Source organism: Halichoerus grypus, chromosome 7 (genome assembly GCF_964656455.1).
Source record: "Halichoerus grypus chromosome 7, mHalGry1.hap1.1, whole genome shotgun sequence".
In the NCBI taxonomy this organism is placed as follows: Eukaryota; Metazoa; Chordata; class Mammalia; order Carnivora; family Phocidae; genus Halichoerus; species Halichoerus grypus.
This window is the reverse complement of record NC_135718.1, coordinates 34,061,820-34,082,926: the sequence shown is the minus strand read 5'-3', so window position 1 is coordinate 34,082,926 and position 21,107 is coordinate 34,061,820. Positions and strand designations below refer to the sequence as shown.

Here is a 21,107-nt window from a genome sequence, read left to right as displayed (position 1 = left end):
GAGATTCTTATAAATAAGAAGCTTGATTGCAAGCCTTCTCCTCTGACATACCAGGCAACTGTCCCAAACCGACCCCACATCCAGCTTTTAGAGGTCTTGAGGATTCTAGTTCCTAAGTCTTTTAGGGTGTTTACAGGTAGTTTCTTATTGGGGTCCCCTTTGGAGGCAGCAAGTACAAGAAAGCAAAAACCTAAGCATTGTTCTATCTACCCTCTGTCTTCCAAAATCTTATTAATGTCTCCTGTCTGATACTATCTTTCTCTGCTTTGTGGAGTTTGATCTTTCTTTGTTCTTTTTAATATTTTATAGAAAGCAAATAATGTTTTACATTATAATGACTGGACAATCTGATCTTGTTTTCTAGTCGTTCCCACTCAGTTTTCTCTGTTACAATACATATGAAAGAAACTACAATTGATGGAGAGGAGCTTGTTAAAATTGGAAAGTTGAACTTGGTAAGTATCTACCTTAATATAGTTTCATTCTTTTTTTTTCCCTCCAGCATTATTGAGGTATAATTGACAAATAAAATTATATATTTAAAGTGTACAATGTGATGATTTGATACATGTTCGCTTTGAGAAATGAGTACCATAATCAGGTTAATTAACATATCCTTCACCTCACATAGTTACTTTTGGGGGGATTGCTGTAAGAATGTTTAGGTCTACTCTTAGCAAATTTCAGTATAGTATTATTAACTGTCATCACCATAGTGTACATTAGATCCCCAGAGTTTATTCATCTTATAACTGAAGGCTTACACGCTTTGACCAGCATCTGCTTCTCCCCCATTCCCCTGCTCCTGGTAACCGTCATTCTCTCCATTTCAGTGAACTTTCCTTCTCCCCACCCACCTCCTCAATTCTACACATAAGAGAGATCATATAGTATTTGTCCTTCTCTGTCTGGCTTATTTCACTTTGCATTACATCCTCTAGGTTCATCCATGTTGTTACAAATGGCAGGATTTCCTTCATTCTCATGGCTAAATAAATATATTCCGTTGTATATGTATACCATATCTTCTCTATATTCTTTTTTTTTTTTATGATTTTATTTATTTATTTGATAGAGACACAGCGAGAGAGGGAACACAAGCAGGGGGAGCGAGAGAGGGAGAAGCAGGCCTCCCACAGAGCAGGGAGCCCGACGCGGGGCTCTATCCCAGGACCCTAGGGTCATGACCTGAGCCAAAGGCAGACGCTTAACGACTGAGCCACCCAGGCACCCCCATTTCTTCTCCCTTCATTCATCAGCTGACACAGTTTCCATATCTTTGCTATTGTGAATAATGCATTGAACGTGGGAGTGCAGATATCTCTTTGAGATACTGATTTCATTTCCCTTGGATAATATACCTAGAAGTGGGATTGCTGGATCATATGGTAGTTCTTTTCAACTGTTTCATTCTTTTTTTTTTGAGAGGGAGAGAGAGGTTGCAGGGGCAGAGGGAGAGGGAAAGAGAATCTTTTATTTATTTTTAAGATTTATTTATTTTAGAGAGGAGAGAGGGGCAGAGAGAGGGAGAGAGAATCTCAAGCAGAATTCTGGCTGAGCGAGGAGCCGAACATGGGGCTTGATCTCGTGACCCTGAGATCATGACCTGAGCCAAAATTAAGAGTTGGATGCTTAATGGACTGAGCCACTCAGGCCCCCTCAACTGTTTCATTCTTGACCACCTCGGAGCAGCTTGAAATTCTGTACTTCTAGACAATAGTTTTGAAGTCACTAGGTAATTAGCTTTGTAGTAGATTGTTAATTATAAAAAAATTATTTTGCTAGCTATTTAATATATTATATTTGAGAATGAAAGTCTTTGTGTCCAAATCCAGTGGAACTAACAACCTACTTTTATTTTCGAAATTCAAGGTTGATCTTGCGGGAAGTGAGAACATTGGCCGTTCTGGAGCAGTTGACAAGAGAGCCCGGGAAGCTGGAAATATCAATCAATCCCTTTTGACTTTGGGAAGGGTTATTACTGCTCTTGTAGAAAGAACACCTCATGTTCCTTATCGAGAATCTAAACTAACTAGAATCCTCCAGGATTCTCTTGGGGGACGTACAAGAACATCTATAATTGCAACAATTTCTCCTGCATCTCTCAATCTTGAGGTAAGCCCTTTAATAGGTATCTGCAAGTGTAGTAGGTGTAATTATTATTTAGCTATCACATAATTTATTTTACTTTTTTATCACATATTTAAAAAGTTCATTAATTGGCTTCATTCATTCTAAGCAAGAGTAAAAGAATCTGGATATTACACATGGACATAGAGGAGGACACAACTGAAAAAATTGTCTTTCTCCTTCCTGGCAGAGTTTTTAATCTTAAAAAGCCAATTACTTAATGGCTTTTCCCACACAGTCTTCAAAAGAAATTGCTGTGGTCATTAGCAGTGCATGGTTACATGGGGTATGGAGATTTTTTTTTTTTTAAAAGATTTTATTTATTTGAGAGAGAGAATGAGTGGGGGGAGAGGGAGAAGCAGACTGCCTGCTGAACAGGGAGCCTGATGGGGGGCGGGTTACAGAGATTTAAGTGAGGACTTAAAAGTGGGTTAAGTGAATGCTAGTGTTGTAGAAGCTCTTAGAGGGCACTGAAGATGGGTTGGATGTGTGAGAACAGGTGGTAAAACCAAGAGAAGCAAAAAAGATGGTGAAATCTCTTATTATGATTGTTTCCTTTAAGTGGAGTTACGAAAGGTTTTATAAGGTCTCTAACTCTCCTTTCATTTTAAAAAACATCTTTACCGAGATATAATTCACATACCATTAAATTCACCCATTAAAAATATGTAATTCGAGGGGCGCCTGGGTGGCTCAGTCGTTAAGCGTCTGCCTTCGGCTCAGGTCACGATCCCAGGGTCCTGGGATCGAGTCCCACATCGGGCTCCCTGCTCAGCGGGAGGCCTGCTTCTCCCTCTCCCACTCCCCTTGCTTGTGTTCCCTCTCTCACTGTCTCTCTCTCTGTCAAAAAAAAAGTAAAATCTTTAAAAAAAAATATATGTAATTTGATGATTTTAATATATTTGCTGAGCTGTGCAACCATCACTAAAGTCTGTTTAGAGCATTTTCATTACCCCAGAAAGAAACCTTGTAACCCATTAGGAATCACTCTCCATTTGCCCTCACTCCCAGCCCTAGGTCACTACTAACCTACTTTAAAATATTTTTCTTTTTTTTTTTTTTTTTAAGATTTTATTTCTTTATTTGAGAGAAAGTGCATGCACAAGCGGGGGCGGGGGGGGGGCTGGGAAGGGAGGGTGCAAAGGGAGAGGGAGAAGCAGACTCCCCAATGAGCAGAGAGCCCGATGTGAGGCTAGATCCCAGGACCCTGAGATCATGACCTGAGCCTAAGGCAGACGCTTAACCAACTGAGCCACCCAGGTGCCCCACCCTACCTTTTTAATCTATAGATTTGCCTAGTCTGGACATTTCGTGTAAATGGAATTATGCAATAAGTGTTCTTTTGTGACTGGCTTCTTACACCTAGCATGTTTTCAGTGTTCATCCATGTGGTTAGCGTGTATCCATGCTTCATTCCTTTTTGTAGGTGAGTAATTTTCCATTGTATGAATATAGGATGTTTTGTTTATTCATCAGCTGATGGGGTTCATTGAGTGTGAAGACTGAAGTAAAAAATTCTTAGGGTATAGTGGTCCTAGTGGATGATAGATTTTTAGGTTAGATACAACCATAAATTATTTCTTGTAAGTTATTTTTTTTCTTATAAGTTATTTTACAGTACATTTTATATAACAGAACTACATTATTCTTATAATATCTTTAGTAATTGGCATTTTCTTCACAGGAAACTCTGAGTACATTGGAATATGCTCATAGAGCAAAGAACATACTAAATAAGCCTGAAGTTAACCAGAAACTCACCAAAAGAGCTCTTATTAAGGTAATTGTGAATTTTGGTAATTGTTAAAAGATTTGTTCAATTGCCTGTGGTAAGGCTTTTCATCTAATGATTTTAATTAATTACCTAATATATTAAAATGTTTTTTTCTAATGCTAATGTGACTTTACCAGCTCTATCAAGTCAGCAAAATTTGTAATTATTTACATTTACAAAATTTATTTATTTGTAGCTTTAGTGTATAATCACCATACATTAATGTGGTATTAGGGTATAATTTCCATAAGACTCCTCCATTGTAAGCCTACAATGCAATGATTTTTAGTACATTTATAGAGCTGTGCAACATCACTATAATCTACTTAGGACATTTCTTTCACTATATAGTTCCCCTTTGCCCCTTTGCAAACAGTCAGCCAGCCACTGATGTACTTTTTGTCTGTAGATTTGTTCTACAAATCTAGTTTGTAAACTTTTCACAAAAAAGATATACAAATGGATAATAAGCATGTGAAAAGATGCTCATTTTCATTATTCATTAGGGGAATGCTAATTAAAACCACACTGAGGGTACAATTATACACTTATTAGAATGGCTAACATTAAAAAGACAGACTATAACAAGTGTTGGAGAGGATGTGGAGAAACTGCAACCTTCACACATTCACTGCTGATGAAAATTTAAAGTGGTACAGCCACTGTGGAAAGCAGTTTCTAAAAGAGTTAAACATAAACTTATTGAGCAACACAGAAATTAAACTGCCAGGTATCTACCTAAGAAGACTGCAAATACATCAACACAAAGACTTATATGCTAATGTTCATAGCAGCATTACTGGAAATAATCCAAATGTTCATTGGCTGGTGAATGGATAAACACAATGTGTTATTATCCATTTAATGGAATACCATTTGGCAATAGAAAGAAATAGTCTATTGATACATGCTACAACATAGATGAAGCCCCAATGTTATGCTAAGTGAAAGAAGTCAGATGCAAAAGATCAAATATTGCATGATTCCATTTAAGAAATGTCTAGAAAGTTAACCAGAAACTCACCAAAAGAGTGCCCCAATTTTATTTTTTTTAATTGAAGTTTTCATTGAGATAATTGAGAGAAATAATGCAGAAAGATCCTTAGCACATTTTGTTAAACTACAGTAAAGTATCACCACAGGGATATTGACATTAATAACAGTCCATTCGTCTTATTCCTCAGTTCTCCTTGTACTCATTTATGTGTGTGTATTTAGTTCTATACAATTTTGTCACATGTGTAGGTTTGTGCATCAACCACCACAGTTAAGATACTGAGCAGTTCCATCACCACAGGGGTCCCTCATATTGCCTTTTTATAATCACTTCCTTCCCACTCTCACTTCCTCTCCCTAATCTCTGGTATCCATTAATCTGTGCTCTATATCTAAACTCTTGCCATTTCGGGGCGCCTGGGTGGCTCAGCCGTTAAGCGTCTGCCTTCGGCTCAGGTCATGATCCCAGGGTCCTGGGATCGAGCCCCGCATCGGGCTCCCTGCTCTGCGGGAAGCCTGCTTCTCCCTCTCCCACTCCCCCTGCTTGTGTTCCCTCTCTTGCTGTGTCTCTGTCTGTCAAATTAATAAAATCTTAAAAAAAAAAAAAAGAAAAAAACCTTAAAAAAATAAAATAAAATAAACTCTTGCCATTTCAAAAATGTTATTGAATAGAATCATACAGTATGTAAACTTTTGAGATTGCATTTTTCACTACTACTCAGCAGAATTTTCTGGAGGTTCACCTGAGTTGCGCACATTGATAGATCTTTCCTTTTGAGTGCTAAGTAGTATTCCGTGGTATGTATATATCATACATATAGTTTGTGTAACCATTTACCTGTTGAATGACATATGGACTGATTTCAGTTTTTCACAATTACAAGTAGAACTGCTGTGAACATTTTGGTTATAGGTATCCGTGTAAACATAAATTTTCACTTTTCTGGAATGATTGCCTAAGAGTATAAGTTGTTGGGTATGGTAATTGAATATTTAGTTTTTTTAGAGAGCTGCCAAGCTGTTTTCCAGAGTGGCTGTGCCATTTTATATTTCCACTAGCAATACAGGAGTGATCTAGTTACTCCACATATTCACCAGCATTTGGTGTTGTAACTATTTTTTATTTTAGGTATTATGATGAGTATAATAGGTGCTAAATATCTCACTGTGGTTTTAACTTGCATTTCTCTAATGGCTAATGGTGTTGAGCATCTCTTCATGTGCTTATTCGCTATTTGCATATCCTCTTTGGTGAAATGTCTATTCATGTCTTTAGGCCCATTTTCTAATGGGTTTTTAATGTTTTTATTAAAAAAAGTTTCAGGGCGCCTGGGTGGCTCAGTTGGTTAAGCATCTGACTCTTGATTTTGGGTCAGGTCATGATCTCAGGGTCCTGGGATTAAGCCTCACGTAGGTCTGCTTGTCTCCCTCTGACTCTGTGCTCTCTCTCTGTCTCTCTCTCAAATAAATAAATAAATCTTTGAAAAAAAATTTGGTGGCGCTGCCTGGGTGGGTCAGTTGGTTGGGTGTCTAACTTGATTTTGGCTCAGGTCGTGACCTCAGTCGCAGGGTCATTAGATCGAGCCCCGAGTCAGGCTCTGAGATGGGTGTGGAGCCTGCTTAAGATCTCCCTCTCCCTCTCCCTCTGCCCCCCACCTCTTAAAAAAAAAAAAAAGAATTTATTTTATTTTTAAGTAATCTCTACACCCAGCGTGGGGCTTGAACCCACAACCTGGAGATCAAGAATCGCACGCTCCACTGAGCCAGCCAGGCTCCCTGCTAATTGGATTTTTAAAAATTATTGTGGTTTGAAAGTTCTTAATATGTTTCAGATACTAGTCCTTTGTCACAAATGTGGTTTGCAGTCATTTTCTCCTAGTCTGTAGTTTATCTTCTTTATATGGCCCCTTTTTTTTTAAAGAATTTATTTAAGCTATTGAAAGACTTTATTCTAAACAGATTAATATTGAATGAAAAGTATGATTATGACTTTTATTTTTCATGCTTTAAAAAACATAAAAGGGCTAAGTACATGTTTTGTTAAATATCCTCCCCAAAATGAATGAACAAAAAGTTAAATGCTAAATTGACACCTACAATGTTCTTCTTGTGTAGGAATATACAGAAGAGATAGAGCGTCTGAAACGAGATCTTGCTGCAGCCCGTGAGAAAAATGGGGTGTACATTTCTGAAGAAAATTTTAGGTAAGACCTTGGATGTGGAAATTAATTTCCAAGAATAATCATTTCCTGATAGCAAGGTGTTTGAAGTAAAATTTACTTATGTGACAGTAACTAAAATCTTTATATCTAGTGCTTCCTATAAATGCTTCTTTTTCTTTTGACATTAACAGGTAGTTATCAAACAGTTAAAAATTTTTATATGGCTTTAATTTTAAATAATTATAGATCCCCATGAAGTTGCAAGAAAAATACAGAGAGGTCCCATGTATTTTTCACTTGTTTTCCCCACTCATTATCTCTTGCATAACTTTAGTAAAACATCAGTGGTGGTGTGTGTTGGGGTGCATATTGGGGTATGTGTGCAGGGGGTAGGAGGTATAATTGCTTTGTATATATACTTTAACTCACTTCTCCCATTTTGCCCCTTATCTCACCCCCTCCTCCTGTGACACCTGATGCCTTTAAGTCCCAAGCCTTTCCTGGATTCTGTGGGTCCTATTTATACTCCATATTCCTGATTGCAGACGCTTAGGTTGTATCCCTCCCCATCTTTACTTTGTGAGTTATAGTCCTTTGTCAGCTTGGTAGCTTCTCAAATTTTATATATACACATGCTTTTTTCCCCTCATAGGTAGGGATTCTCAGTTTCAAAATGGAGGTCACAAGAAGAATAGTCCATTTATAAGACAAGAGCAAGGAATACATTTGTTTTTTATAATTTGTATTTATTACTTATTGATATTTAGGCATCATTATCAAAGTGATAAATGGTAGAGATGATGTGTAACTCCCACAGTTTTGTTAGAATAAGTTTTAAAGGAATTAGGAAAAAATATTAACTGTTAAACTCATTAAACTTTATTTTAGAGCCATGAGTGGAAAACTAACTGTTCAAGAAGAACAGATTGTAGAATTGATTGAAAAAATTGGTGCCATTGAGGAGGAGCTAAATAGGGTAAGCATTTAAAACCGTATTGAATGAAAAAACCCCAAAACACAACAGTATTGTATGTTACATGAAAAGCAAATATTAAAAGAAAATTTCAGAACTTGAGGGACCTGATATTTTTTTAAGATTTTTAGTTTATTTTTATTTTTTAAAGATTTTATTTTTTCTAAGTAATCTCTATACCCAACATGGGGCTTGAATTTATAACCCTGAGATTAAGAGTTGCATGCTCCACTGGTTGAGCCAGCCAGGCGCCCCTAAAGATTTTTTATTTTTAAGTAATGTCTACACCCAATGTGGGGCTTGAACTTAACATCCCCGAAACCCTGAGATCAGGAATCTCGTGCTCTACTGACTGAGCCAGCCAGGCACCACCCCCCGCCTTTTATAACATTCTTTTAATTTGTACTAAGTCTTTGAAATCCCATGTGTGCTTCATCTGTATATTTCAGTTCAGACAAGCCACTGTTTTTTTTTTAAAATAGGCTTCATGCCCAACGTGGGGCTTGAACTCACAACCCTGACATCAAGAGTCACATGCCCTACCGACTGAGCCAGCCAGGCGCCCCCCCCGATATTTTTTAAGATTTTTTTTTTCTTGCTGACTCTTATACTAAAATTAAGTTGTATCATAATTTTACTGTAATCAACGATGAAGAAACTGTCTATTTTAACACATTAAGGCAGCATTATGAGAAATTAACTGAATTGTGCGGTTTTATTGTTAAAGCTAAATAATGCTGAGACATTTTCATTACCTTGTGTATCATATGAGGGAATGCAGATGTTAGGAGAAACCAGATGTTGAATAACTAAGGTGGAAAGACGTGACCTTTCTATGCCACCCTCACATTGTCAGTGTTGAAAGGGACCTGAAGAACTAACACCACTACACTAGACCTGGTATTTAATCTCAAAAATTTTAATGAATTTACAGGAAGAGACCAGGTAACATATAAAATGCGCTAACCTACCTGGTGACTTGTTAACAACTTGTCACAGCTTTTGCATGGAAATAATTTGTTTGATTCTTCTATTATATTATGGACTAGCCAGGTGTTTCACCAACCAGTTCAGCATTTTGTAAATCTTAAAAAATGTTTAAATGTTATATTTAGGTTACAGAGTTATTTATGGACAATAAAAATGAACTTGACCAGTGTAAGTCTGACCTGCAAAATAAGACACAGGAACTTGAAACCACTCAAAAACATTTACAAGAAACTAAATTACAACTTGTTGAAGAAGAGTATATTACATCAGCTTTGGAAAGTACTGAGGAGAAACTTCATGATGCTGCCAGCAGGGTTTGTCTTTTGTTTTGATTTGTACTTGCATTAAAGAAATTAGAGAATGGATAGAAGTAACTTTCTTTGCTTAAGCATTAACTGTGAAATTCTATTTATCCACCCCAAATGATATTTCTGTCAATTTAAAGAACATATTTTACTATTTCATCTGAATTTTCCTCACTAGAGTTTCCGACTTAAGGAAAAAACCATTCCTGAAGTTTTGTAAAAAGAAAATAATTTTAATGTACTTTGGGGACATTGAGAACAATGATGCAGTACTTTCCCCTTTGGTCATGATTGGAACTAATCAGTCATAAAGAATTTAGCACCTTCTAATGGTGGGAGATGGTGAAAGAATTGTTTATTAGGTGCATGTTAGAGGAAATAGTAACACATAATAGAAAAATTTGTGAGGAAGCATAATTACTATATTAGGTTGGCAAAATCCCTTTTCCTTGCCTAGATTGCTAGATGAGGGGAAATTCCTGGGCAACTGGATAAATTGGCATGAATTGAAAATGTGTTCTGATACAATATCTAAAACTTACTAGTCCTCATCAGGAGAAATCCTTATGTAGCACAGATATTTTCATTAGACTGTTTTGTCATATCCATCTTACCAACATTTATTTTAAAAAATCATATATAGTTGCTTACCACAGTTGAAGAAACTACAAAAGATGTATCTGGTCTCCATTCCAAACTGGATCGTAAGAAGGCAATCGATCAGCACAATGCAGAAGCTCAGGATATTTTTGGCAAAAACCTGAATAGTCTGTTTAGTAATATGGAAGAATTAATTAAGGATAGCAGCTCAAAACAAAAGGCCATGCTAGAGACTCACAAGACTTTGTTTGGTAAGTTCAAGCATTTCTAATTAGTCTTTGTGTGATTAGTTTGAGACTAATTTCAAAACTGATCATTTACTATCTTAAAAAACTCAGGGGACCATGTCACTAGTCCCCTCCAGTGCACACACTATCTGTCAGACTAGGGATTATCTTTTACTGCCTTTGAATTAAAACAAATCTTAGCTGGGTTTGGTTTTTTTTTTTCCTGTTTTCTATAAAGTAAGTTTAACCACACCCATTGTTTGTTATCTTCATTTAGGGAAAAAAAACTTTTTTTTAAGATTTTATTTATTTGAGAGAGCAAGAGAGCGAGCAAGCACAAGCAGGTGGCGGGGCAGAGGGAGAGGGAGAAACAGACTCACTGCTGAGCAGGAAGCCTGACGCAGAGCTCGATCCCAAGAAGGCAGAGGCTTAACCATCTGAGCCACCTAGGTGCCCAGAGAAAAAAACTCTTAAATATTAGTTTTTTAATGTGAAAGTATTATCTTCACTATAGAAAACGTGTAAGATACAGAAACGTAAAAATTTGTAAAAATCACCTAGAGTCTAGTTGCTCTAAGCCAACCACTCTTAAGTTTGGTTTATTAATTTTATAACCTCTTTTACCTATTATAATACCGTGATTACCTGTAGCTGGAGATCACAGTGATTCTTGGTTTACTGTGAACTATAGTGATGGGTCTGATAAACTGACAAATATGACATGTGCTTGCAGAATACTCTAGAACATAAATAATTTATATTTGAAATGTTTCCTAGCTGATGTAATGAGCCAATTATTTTAAGCTTATTTGTTATTACAAATTTCCACAAGGATGTAATTTTCTCAACCTCTTTAAAGTACTTCTAACTGTATTAATATATTTATGTCAAAGTTTGTATCTTTTTTCTTTTTGGTATAGGTAACCTGCTGTCTTCCAGTGTCTCTGCATTAGACACAATTACTACAACAGCACTTGGATCTCTCACATCTGTTCCAGAAAATGTGTCTATACGTGTTTCTCAGATTTCTAATAGGATATTAACAGAACAGTCATTAGCAGCAGAAAGTAAAACTGTACTTCAGACATTGATTGTTAGTAAATCTCTTAAAGTATTTTTCAAGTGTTACTTTGCTAAGTCTTCAAAAACAATGTTAACTGCTCTTTCATTTTAAGTTTTACAAGACATGGTTATAAACATCACTTTAAGAGTAGGTTTATATATATATATATATATATATTTTTTTTTTTTTTTTTTTTTAAAGATTTTATTTATTTGAGAGCGAGCATGAGCTGGGTGAAGGGCAGAGGGAGAAGCAGACTCCCTCCTGAGAGGGGAGCCTCCCTCCTGAGAGGGGAGCCTGAAGCGGGACTCAATCCTGGGACCCTGGGATCGTGACCTGAGCCAAAGGCAGAATCTTAATTGATTGAGCCACCCAGGTGCCCCAGATTTTATATATATATATATATATTTTTTTTTAAGATTTTTATTTATTTGAGAAAGATTTATTTTTAACATTTTTGTTTTTATTTGAGAGAGAAAGAGTGCGCACTTGAGAGAGCACAGTGAGGAGGAGGGATAGAGGGAGAGGGAGGAGGGGCAGAGGGAGAGGGAAAAGCAGACTCCCCGCTGAGCAGGAAGCCTGATGCAGGGCTTGATCCCAGAACCCTGGGATCATGACCTGAGCCAAAGGCAGATGCTTAACCGAGTGAGCCACCCAGGCGCCCCCAGATATATATTTCTTTTAAAATTTTTTTTAAAAATATGATTTTTATTTTATTTTATTTTATCTTTTTTAAAGATTTTATTTATTTGTCAGAGAGAGAGACAGAGAGCGCAAGCAGGGGGAGCGGCAGACAGAGGGAGAAGCAGGCTCCCAGCTGAGCAAGGAGCCGGATGCGGGATCCCCTGGATCATGACCTGAGCTGAAGGCAGTTGCTTAACTGACTGAGCCACCCAGGCACCCCCGAGATTTATATTTTTAAAAGCAAATCTCTCCACTGTTTTTTTCTCCCAGAAAGATTAACTTCCAAATGCATATAACCAACCTTTGAAACTTTTTTCACTAACATCTTGTAACATTAAGAGCAGGAGTTAATAAGCCTAATAATTAGAAAGGACAGGTTTAGCACCAGATGAATTCAGGGGACCCACGAGTTGGTGGTTGGCTCAGAAATTGGTAAATCATCTTTTCCTCAAGGGTTTTGGAATGGTAATGCTGATGTTAAAGTTGACCCAACCAGAGGGGATATAAGCTGGTTAATTTTAAAATTATGGTAATACTGAGAAGTGCAAGAAAAAAAACTGCTAGAATTCTAGGAACACATATGACAATTTATGGGGTCAGATCTGTGCGATCAAGCCCTTTTTAACTGTAAGGCTCCTTTTCATAGTTCTACAGAAGCCACTCATCCAGTTACACTAGTATTACCTCCTTCAGAGCTGATTTGAATAATACTCTTTATTTTGTAATTGTATGATTTGCCCAGGAAGTCCGTGGCCATATCTCTTGTTTTCTTCTTTACGTAGGCTCTCTGCCTCCCCTTTTGAGTCTAACAATATTTGTCGAACATTTTCCAAGTAAATAACTACAAATGTTAGTTGACACTGCCTAGATGCGGTGCTTATATGACACTGTTTGATGGATTTCTTCAGTCACCCAAATTTGACAAAGTTAATAGAGGCTCAGTTGGTACTTTTAGGAAATTGATTTATGCACTAAATGCAAGACTGTATTTATTGAGGTCTTTCTACCAAGTTCTCTGCCACCTTGTAAACACTGCTGGAGTCAGGAGAGATGACTGCTTCTCCCACAGAATGAGTTGAAATGATGATAGCTTTTCTTTCCCAAAGAATGCCACTAGCCTTTTCCTTTCATTCCTCACTAATTGTTTCTGTTAGAGTTCCTCACCCTTCCCGAGTGAAGGGAACTTAAGGTCACAGTTTTTTCCCTTTTTGTAAAAATTACCAATCCAAAAAAAAAAAAAAAATTCCCAATCTACATTCTCAACTCCATATATACCTCGACAAGAACAAGAACCTTGACAAGTTCTTCAGCTACAATAGGATATAAGTCACCAGGTCTTCAGAGTTTAATACTTCCAGCTCAGAGCCTACCTTTGAAGGCTATTTGGTTTCAGCCTTTCTGACTTATTTGAAATTTATTTTGTTAAAATGTACTTAACCAGTTTTTTTTTTTTTTTTTAAAGATTTTATTTATTTATTTGACAGAGAGAGACACAGCGAGAGAGGGAACACAAGCAGGGGGAGTGGGAGAGGGAGAAGCAGGCTTCCCGCCGAGCAGGGAGCCCGATGCGGGGCTCGATCCCAGGACCCTGGGATCATGACCTGAGCCGAAGGCAGACGCTTAATGACTGAGCCACCCAGGCGCCCCCCAGTTTTTTTTTTTAATTCCCTTTATTTGCAATGCTGAAATCTTATCAAATGATTGTCGTTTTCCCCTCTTCTGAATTCTTTGGACTTCTATTGCATTAGACTGTTAAGAATCTGTTGAACGCTACGTGACCATTTCTTAATTACTGTAGGTAGAATAAGTAACGTGAATATAAACTCTAGAAACAAATAGGCTCTATAGGCTATAAAGATTAGATAATGGAAACTTAGGATTTTACTATGCATGTGTTAACAAAGTATTTTAAGATACTGTCATTTAACCAGCCAGGTTTATGGAAGTGAAAATATTCTTTTTAACCAGGATGTACTTAAGACTGACCTTCTAAATTCACTGGAAACAGTTTTATCCCCCACGATGGTGTTTATACTGAAAATCAACAGTCAACTAAAGCATCTTTTCAAGACTTCATTGACAGTGGCCAGTAAGGTAACAAGTGTTATGTTCTTAATTTCTCAAAATCATATTGTTTTTTAAGAAAGAAATTTTATATATCTATGGCCATGTCTGTATACATGCAAAGCCATGGGTTATGAGGTGGGATCTGGAGGAGAGAGGAGATAGGATGCTCACTGCCATTGATGTGATCAACAGAATCCTGGCTAAGAAAAATGAGAGAATGATCTTCAAGAGAAGTGTGTGTTCACATAGTAGCATATATATATAGCATGCTACCATGAGTGGGTGAGGAAGATGTGCATATTCGTGTATACATGCATATGCATGCACATCTGCCTAAATATGCATAAAATATCTCTGGAAGTGTTTAAAAATGATAATAGCAATCTTCTCTCAGAGGTGAGAGTGGAACTGGGGTTCCAGGGGCTGGAGAGGGAAGACTTTTCTCTGCATACTGTTTTCTTGCTTGGATGTGTTCTATTTTGTATGTGTTCAACAAAGAAAGAAAGAAACTAAAATATGTTTTTTTAATTAAAAGAAAGAAACTAACTTTTTCCTTCAAAGATAGAAGATCAGAAAAACGAAATGGATAGCTTTCTTGGTACACTGTGTAATAAGCTACATGAACTACAAGAAAATACAATTTCTTCCTTGGCTGAATCACAGAAGCTATGTGAAAACTTAACTGAAGACCTGAAGACAATAAAAAAAATCCATTCACAGGTATCTCATTTAGGTGATTTGGGGAGCATAAAAAGGAAGTTTTATAACCTTTAACTTGATAATCCCTGTTATGTAATCTGAATGCTAATACTAATCTAATTAGTAGAACTAATTTAGAAACCTTAAAATGCCATAGCCACTCTTGCTTATAACAATAATTAATACAAAATAATTAAGAATACTTTTCTTGACCAGTTAATATTTTAGGATTTGCTACATTTAGAACCCTGTGCTAAAGCACTGTAAGACAAACAGGAGGGGCGCATGGGTGGCTTAGTCAATTAAGTGTCCAACTCCTGATTTCGGCTCAAGTCATGATCTCATGGTTGTGAAATTGAGCCCCGCATCAGGCTCTGCACTCATAGGGGAGTCTCCTTGAGATTCTCTCTCTCCCTTTCCCTCCCCCTCTGCCCCTCTCCCTGCTCAAGCTCTCTCTCTCTCTCTCAAATAAATAATAAAATCTTAAGAAAAAATAAAGACAAGACCGTCCTTTCATCATACCGAGATGAAAGATGAAGCTAGAGAAACTTTTGGGAGTGCAATTAGAAGAAAATGGTGATAGTATTTACAATGAATATGTATCTGCAATATAACTTGATAAATTGTTTTTTTCCTTGGGTAACATGGATAGTTATTCTCTTTCAGAAACTGTATCCTGTCTCTTACTATTTCTGTCTCATTGATGTCAGACATTTAGATTATAGCAAATTAATACAATTCTTTTTTTTTTTTTTTGAAAGAGCGAGAGAGAGAGAGAGAGTGCATGGATGTCTATGGTGGGGGAAAGGGCAGAGGCAGAGGGAGAGGGTGAGAGAGAATCTTAAGCAGGCTCCACACTGGGTTCCATGCAGGGCTCTATCTCATGACCCTGAGATCATGACCTGCGCTGAAACCAAGAGTCGGATGCTTAACCGACTGAGCCACCCAGCTGCCCCAATTAATACAATTCTTAATTTTAATTGATTGTAAATGTAATTCATGACCTGCCTTCCTCCATGTAAGCTGTTTCTCAGTTCATGACCAAAACCAAACCTCCAAACCAGGGAAGTCATAATCTGTAAAGATCAGATATATGGAAAACAACTCCTCGTATTCTTAAGGCCTGAGGTAATGAGTGTGTAAAGTTTTATTAAATGAGGCTAATTATTACATGACAGAACTCTTTGGTCAATAAAACTATTGACATGATTTAGTGAGTAATAGAGGTTTCTTTTTCTTTGGAAGTAAGGGAGGGGGAATTCACATCCATGTCATCCAAAATGAGAAAGGAAACAAATCCAAGATTTTTAGGCAAGAGTTAAAGCAACTTTGAAGTAAGAGTATTTGTTTTCGTAATTGATAAGCATGAAACTTTTTGGAGAAAGGATTAACATCAAAATAGTAAAACTAATAGTTAACATTTCCTGAGCCACTCACTATGTGCTTATTCCTGTCATCAATATAGATACAGGTTCTATTACTAGCCTAGTTTTCTAATGAGGAAACCAAGGCTTTGAAAGCACGTAAGAGTATTTAGATCCTCTGAGAGTAGTAGTGGTGATTTTTGTGTCTGAAATGCATCCACTTTTGAGTTGCTCTGTTTCTAGAACATATTCTTGCAATTTGAAATTGTAGCAGTTTCTCATACCTCTGCATCAACCTGTCTATAACTTTTTAGGTATATGTTCTAAGGTAGATCAGCTTTTTATATATTAGCTGTTTTGAAATGTTTAAATTGATAAGCAGCTGTTTAGAAACAAGCAAAACACCTATGGTCCAAAAAGTATTTTAACATGATTTGACTTCTTTGGCTTTACAGAAGTTCAATTTATTAAGTGTGCTGTTTCTCAGATATTCTAGAACTTGAAGTTAGCACTAACAAAACAATTATGAACACCTATCTACATGTAGATAAATCTGATAATACCTGCATTTTCCTCTACTTTGAGACGAGTAAAAATACTGACAGACTTTATTCATAATCAGTCTTGGATATGTATTGTCAGCTGATGTGTATTTTAGAGATGTTGGTCGATCTAATGGACTGAACAGTGAATAAGAATGCTGGATGCATGTTCAGCTCTTTCTTGGCCTTTAGTGTAGCTTCTTCATTTTATAAGTTTAAATCCCTATCATGTTGTGTGCCTTAAAAGAACTTGTTTTTAAAGATGCCAAGTATGTGCAAAGGTGAAATTATGTTTTATTAATATGATCCAGCTAGATTTTGTAAAATGTTTCAACTTAAGTAATTACTATTATTTTTGGACGACTTGACCCATCAGATTATCAGCATTACTTTTCTGGTAGTGTTATCAGTTAAGAAGCAACTGGTGCTCGAGACCTGTCAAAGTGGTTCTCCTAGCATAAGGTGACATCTTGGTGTATTTGCTTAGTTTTGAGGTACACTGAAAGTAATTTGTTACTAAATAATCGTTAAGACAGCAAAGTTTGCTAATTGTTTACTTTTTTAAAAAATTCCTTTAATATTATCGTTTTAATATCAGTTACACTGCTTTCCTCTATGGGTGAGAAGTGGAATTAAAGTTCTCTTGTTGAGAATTTGTATAATTCTCAGCTATGGGAAAATACTTCATGTCAATATTAGAGGAAAAGTTCAGGTGTCATAATTTCAACCTCTTCCTCTCCCACACCTTTCTTATAGGAACTTTGCCAGTTAATCAATCTTTGGGCAGAGAGATTCTGTGCCTTGGAGGAAAAGTGTGAAAACATCCAGAAACCACTTAGTAGCATCCAAGAAAATACAGAACAGTAAGCAGTTTTTAATTCTCTTTAACTTTTCAGGCGCCTGGGTGGCTCAGTTGTTAAGTGTCTGCCTTCGGCTCAGGTCATGATCCCAGGATCCTGGGATCAAGTCCCATATCGGGGTACCTGCTCGGCGGGAAGCCTGTTTCTCCCTCTCCCACTCCCCCTGCTTGTGTTCCCTCTCTTGCTCTCTCTCTCTGTTGAAAAATAATAAATAAAATCTTAAAAAATAAAAAACTCTTTAACTTTTCTCCGCCTGAAATTATTTCAGAATAGATGGCTTCAAACAGTACAAATAATACTATCAACCCGATTTCTCATTTAACATTTTATGTTTGTTTTCTCATTCTCATTCCTTTTCTCTCTTCCCAGCCCCTTCTAATATTTTACATATAGATATCTTTTCTGAACTAGCTGTGCATAGGTTGCATCCATAATGCTCACTTTCCCCTAAATACTTCAGGCTGTATTTCCTAAAAATAAGGATATTCTCTTATATTACCATAATACAGTTATTTTAAATCAGAAAATTAATATTGGTAACTTCTATTACCTAGTATTACAGACCTAATTCAAATTTTGCCAGTTGTCTCACTGGTGTTCTTTATAAGAAAAGAAAAAGATTTTCTTCCTGCTCTAGGATTTAATCTAGGATCACACATTGCATTTGATTGTCATGTCTCTTGAATCTCCTTTAATCTGGAGTAGTTTCATAGTGTTTGTCTTTTATGACCTTTGCTTTTTCAACAGCATAGAATATTTATTTAGTACAGTGTCCCTCAGTTGGGGTTGGCCTTCATAATTAATTGGAATTTCTCTGTAGCTTCTTTCAAGATATTTTTCTTTGCCTTTAGTTTTTGGAGGTTTGATTATATTGTGTTGTCTTATATATTTTTTGAGGTTATCCTATTTGGATTTACTCAGCTTCTTGAATCTGTACACTTATGCCTCTCACCAATTATGGAAATTTTCATCCATTATTTGAACGTTTTTCAGCTCTATATTCTTTCTCCTCTGCTTCTAGGACTTTGATGACACAAATGTTAGATCTTTTATTGTGGTCCCATAGGTCTCTGAGGCTATAGTTTATTTTCTCTTTGTTGTTCAGATTGAGTAAATTTTATGAACTGTCTTCATGTTCCTTTGCCATCTCTAACCTGTAGAACCCATTCAATGAGGTGTTTTATTTCAGTTACTGGGTTTTTCAGTTTTTTAATTTTCATTTCCTTCTTTTTTTAATCTCTCTTAATTCCTTTGCTAAGATTTTATTTTTTCCAAAAGTGTTTTAATTGCTCATTGAAACATTTTTGTATGGCTGCTTTAAAATCCTTGACAGATTATTCCAACATCTGAATTATCTCAATGTTGGCACCTGTTGTCTTTTCTCATTCAAGTTGTGATTTTCTGGAATGGTTTTGATTGTATCTTGAACATTTTGATTATTATGTTAGGAGATTCAGAATCCTATTTAAGTTTCCTTTTTTGGCAGGCATTCACTTTTGTTTAGGTTTAATGTGAAGGCCCTGGCCCAGTTTTGCGAGCTTTGGTTCCAAAGACAATTTTATTTTCAGAGCCCTTGCATTCTAATATGCTTCGTTTGTTGCTACCCATATGAAAAAAATTTGTATTCTGCTTTTGATGGATGAAATGTTCTATACAGGTCAATTAGGTCTATTGATTGTGTTATTTGGGTCATCTGTATCCTTACTGAGTTTCTGCCTATTTGTTCTATCAATTACTAAGAGAGGGGTGTTAATCTCCAATTACAATTTTAGATTTATCTATTTCTCATCAGTTTTATCAGTTTTTGCTGCATATATGTGATGCTCTGTTGTTAGATGCATACACATTTAGTGTTGATATGTCTTGGAGAACTGACTGCTTTATCATCATGTAATGTCCCATTTTATCCCTGATAATCTTCCTTGTTCTGAAGTCTGAAGTCTACTTTATCTGAAACTAATATAAGTACTTAGCTTTCCTTTATTGCTATTTGTATATAATGTACTTCCATCCCTTTACTTTTGGCCTACATCTTTATATTTAAAGTGGATTTCTTGCAGATAACATGTAATTGGGTCTTGCTTTTTCGTCACATTTAACAATGTATGACTTTTAACTGGTGTGTTTAGACCATTTTCATTTAAAGTATTGGTATAGTTGGATTAAAATCTCCCATTTTGCTGTTTTCTATTTGTTGCATATTCTGTGCTTTGTTTCCTTTTATTCCTTTCTGAATTTAAGTTGAGTGTTTTTATGTTTTCATTTTATCTCTTCCATTGATTTATCATTTATACTTTTTTTCTTCCTTTTGTTTTTTTAAGAGAGAATGTGCATGAGAGTGGTGGTGGGGAGTTGGGGGGATGGGAGAGGGAGAGAATCCTAAGCAGGCTCTGAGATCATGACCTGAGCTAAAACCAAGAGTTAGACACTTAACCGACTGAGCTACCCAGGCACCTCTTATGGTTTACACCTTTAAGTTACCTTTTCTAAAAATAGTTTTTCTAGGATTAATGATACATATTTTTAAATAATGTTAATACACTTCCAAGTAATTTGCTGTTTCAGCTGTGATAAAAGGACCTTATAACAGTATGTTCCCAATTTCTCCTTCCCATCTCTTTTGCATTGTTTTCATATATTTTGCTTTGGCGTATGCTGTATACACCCAGGACACTGTTACTCTAATCGTTTTATTTATTTTTTATTTATTTTTTTAATGTGGCTACTAGAATTTTTTTTTTTTAAGATTTTTTATTTATTTATTTGACAGAGAGTGAGAGAGAGCAAGAGAGGGAACACAAGCAGGGGGAGTGGGAGAGGGAGAAGCAGGCTTCCCGCGGAGCAGGGAGCCCGATGCGGGGCTCGATCCCAGGACCCTGGGATCACGACCTGAGCCGAAGGCAGACGCTTAATGACTGAGCCACCCAGGCGCCCCTAGAATTTTTTTTTTAATGATTTTATTTATTTATTTGACAGAGAGAGAGGCAGAGACAGCACAAGCAGGCAGAGTAGCAGGCAGAGGGAGAGGGAGAAGCAGGCTCCCCTCTAAGCAGGGAGCCCGACGCGGGGCTCAATCCCAGGACCCCAAGATCATGACCAGAGCCAAAGGCAGTCGTTTAACCAACTGAGCCACCCAGGCTCCCTGCTACTAGAAAATTTTTAATTATGTGGCTCATATTATATCTATTGAACAGTGCTGTCCTAGAATTCTAGCTGTCACCTATTTTACTACATAACTCCTATCACTGGTTTTCCAATTCTGTTGTTGATCTTATTCATTATATCATGCCCCATTCTGAACTCTTCTTTCTAGACTCTGAGTCTAGGAAGTGTTTCCCTACTTTTTTTTCTAGTGTTTAGCCTTAAGGATTTCTGGCTTCTTCAATAGCTCTGAAGGGAATACTGGAATAGGATTGAAATGGCTATGGAACTATGATATACTCCTTTTAAGCCCCCTGCAAGCCATTTTCCCCAATCTTTCTGACATTTATTGCCTATAGCAGTGGTTTTCAAAGTGTGGTCCAGGGACCGTGTAAAAGAATGAGCCAGGAGTAGGGCCCAGGAATCTAGGGGAGGTTTATGTATAATGAAGTTCGAGACCCACTCACTGCCTGCAGCACTTACTGTCATGGATTGTAGTCACTCATGAATGAATTTCATCTTCCTGCTAG

General features: G+C 36.8%; 1 protein-coding gene and 1 long non-coding RNA gene across 2 annotated transcripts in view; one reads left to right on the top strand and one right to left on the bottom strand.

Moving 5' to 3' along the window:
• Window positions 1-21,107, bottom strand: part of LOC144382554 (uncharacterized) — a 61,556-nt gene that overhangs the window by 9,219 nt on the left and 31,230 nt on the right. Inside the window, exon 3 of the long non-coding RNA XR_013449676.1 lies at window positions 9,982-10,099. This is a non-coding gene — a long non-coding RNA (uncharacterized LOC144382554). The remainder of the gene's footprint in view (window positions 1-9,981; window positions 10,100-21,107) is intronic.
• KIF11 (kinesin family member 11) overlaps window positions 1-21,107 on the top strand; it is a 42,388-nt gene that overhangs the window by 11,501 nt on the left and 9,780 nt on the right. Inside the window, exons 7-17 of the mRNA XM_078077358.1 lie at window positions 365-455; window positions 1,873-2,115; window positions 3,815-3,910; window positions 7,016-7,104; window positions 7,951-8,038; window positions 9,151-9,339; window positions 9,974-10,181; window positions 11,078-11,250; window positions 13,873-13,998; window positions 14,533-14,691; window positions 17,333-17,439. Of these exons, the coding sequence (XP_077933484.1) occupies window positions 365-455; window positions 1,873-2,115; window positions 3,815-3,910; window positions 7,016-7,104; window positions 7,951-8,038; window positions 9,151-9,339; window positions 9,974-10,181; window positions 11,078-11,250; window positions 13,873-13,998; window positions 14,533-14,691; window positions 17,333-17,439 (1,569 nt within the window). The remainder of the gene's footprint in view (window positions 1-364; window positions 456-1,872; window positions 2,116-3,814; window positions 3,911-7,015; window positions 7,105-7,950; window positions 8,039-9,150; window positions 9,340-9,973; window positions 10,182-11,077; window positions 11,251-13,872; window positions 13,999-14,532; window positions 14,692-17,332; window positions 17,440-21,107) is intronic.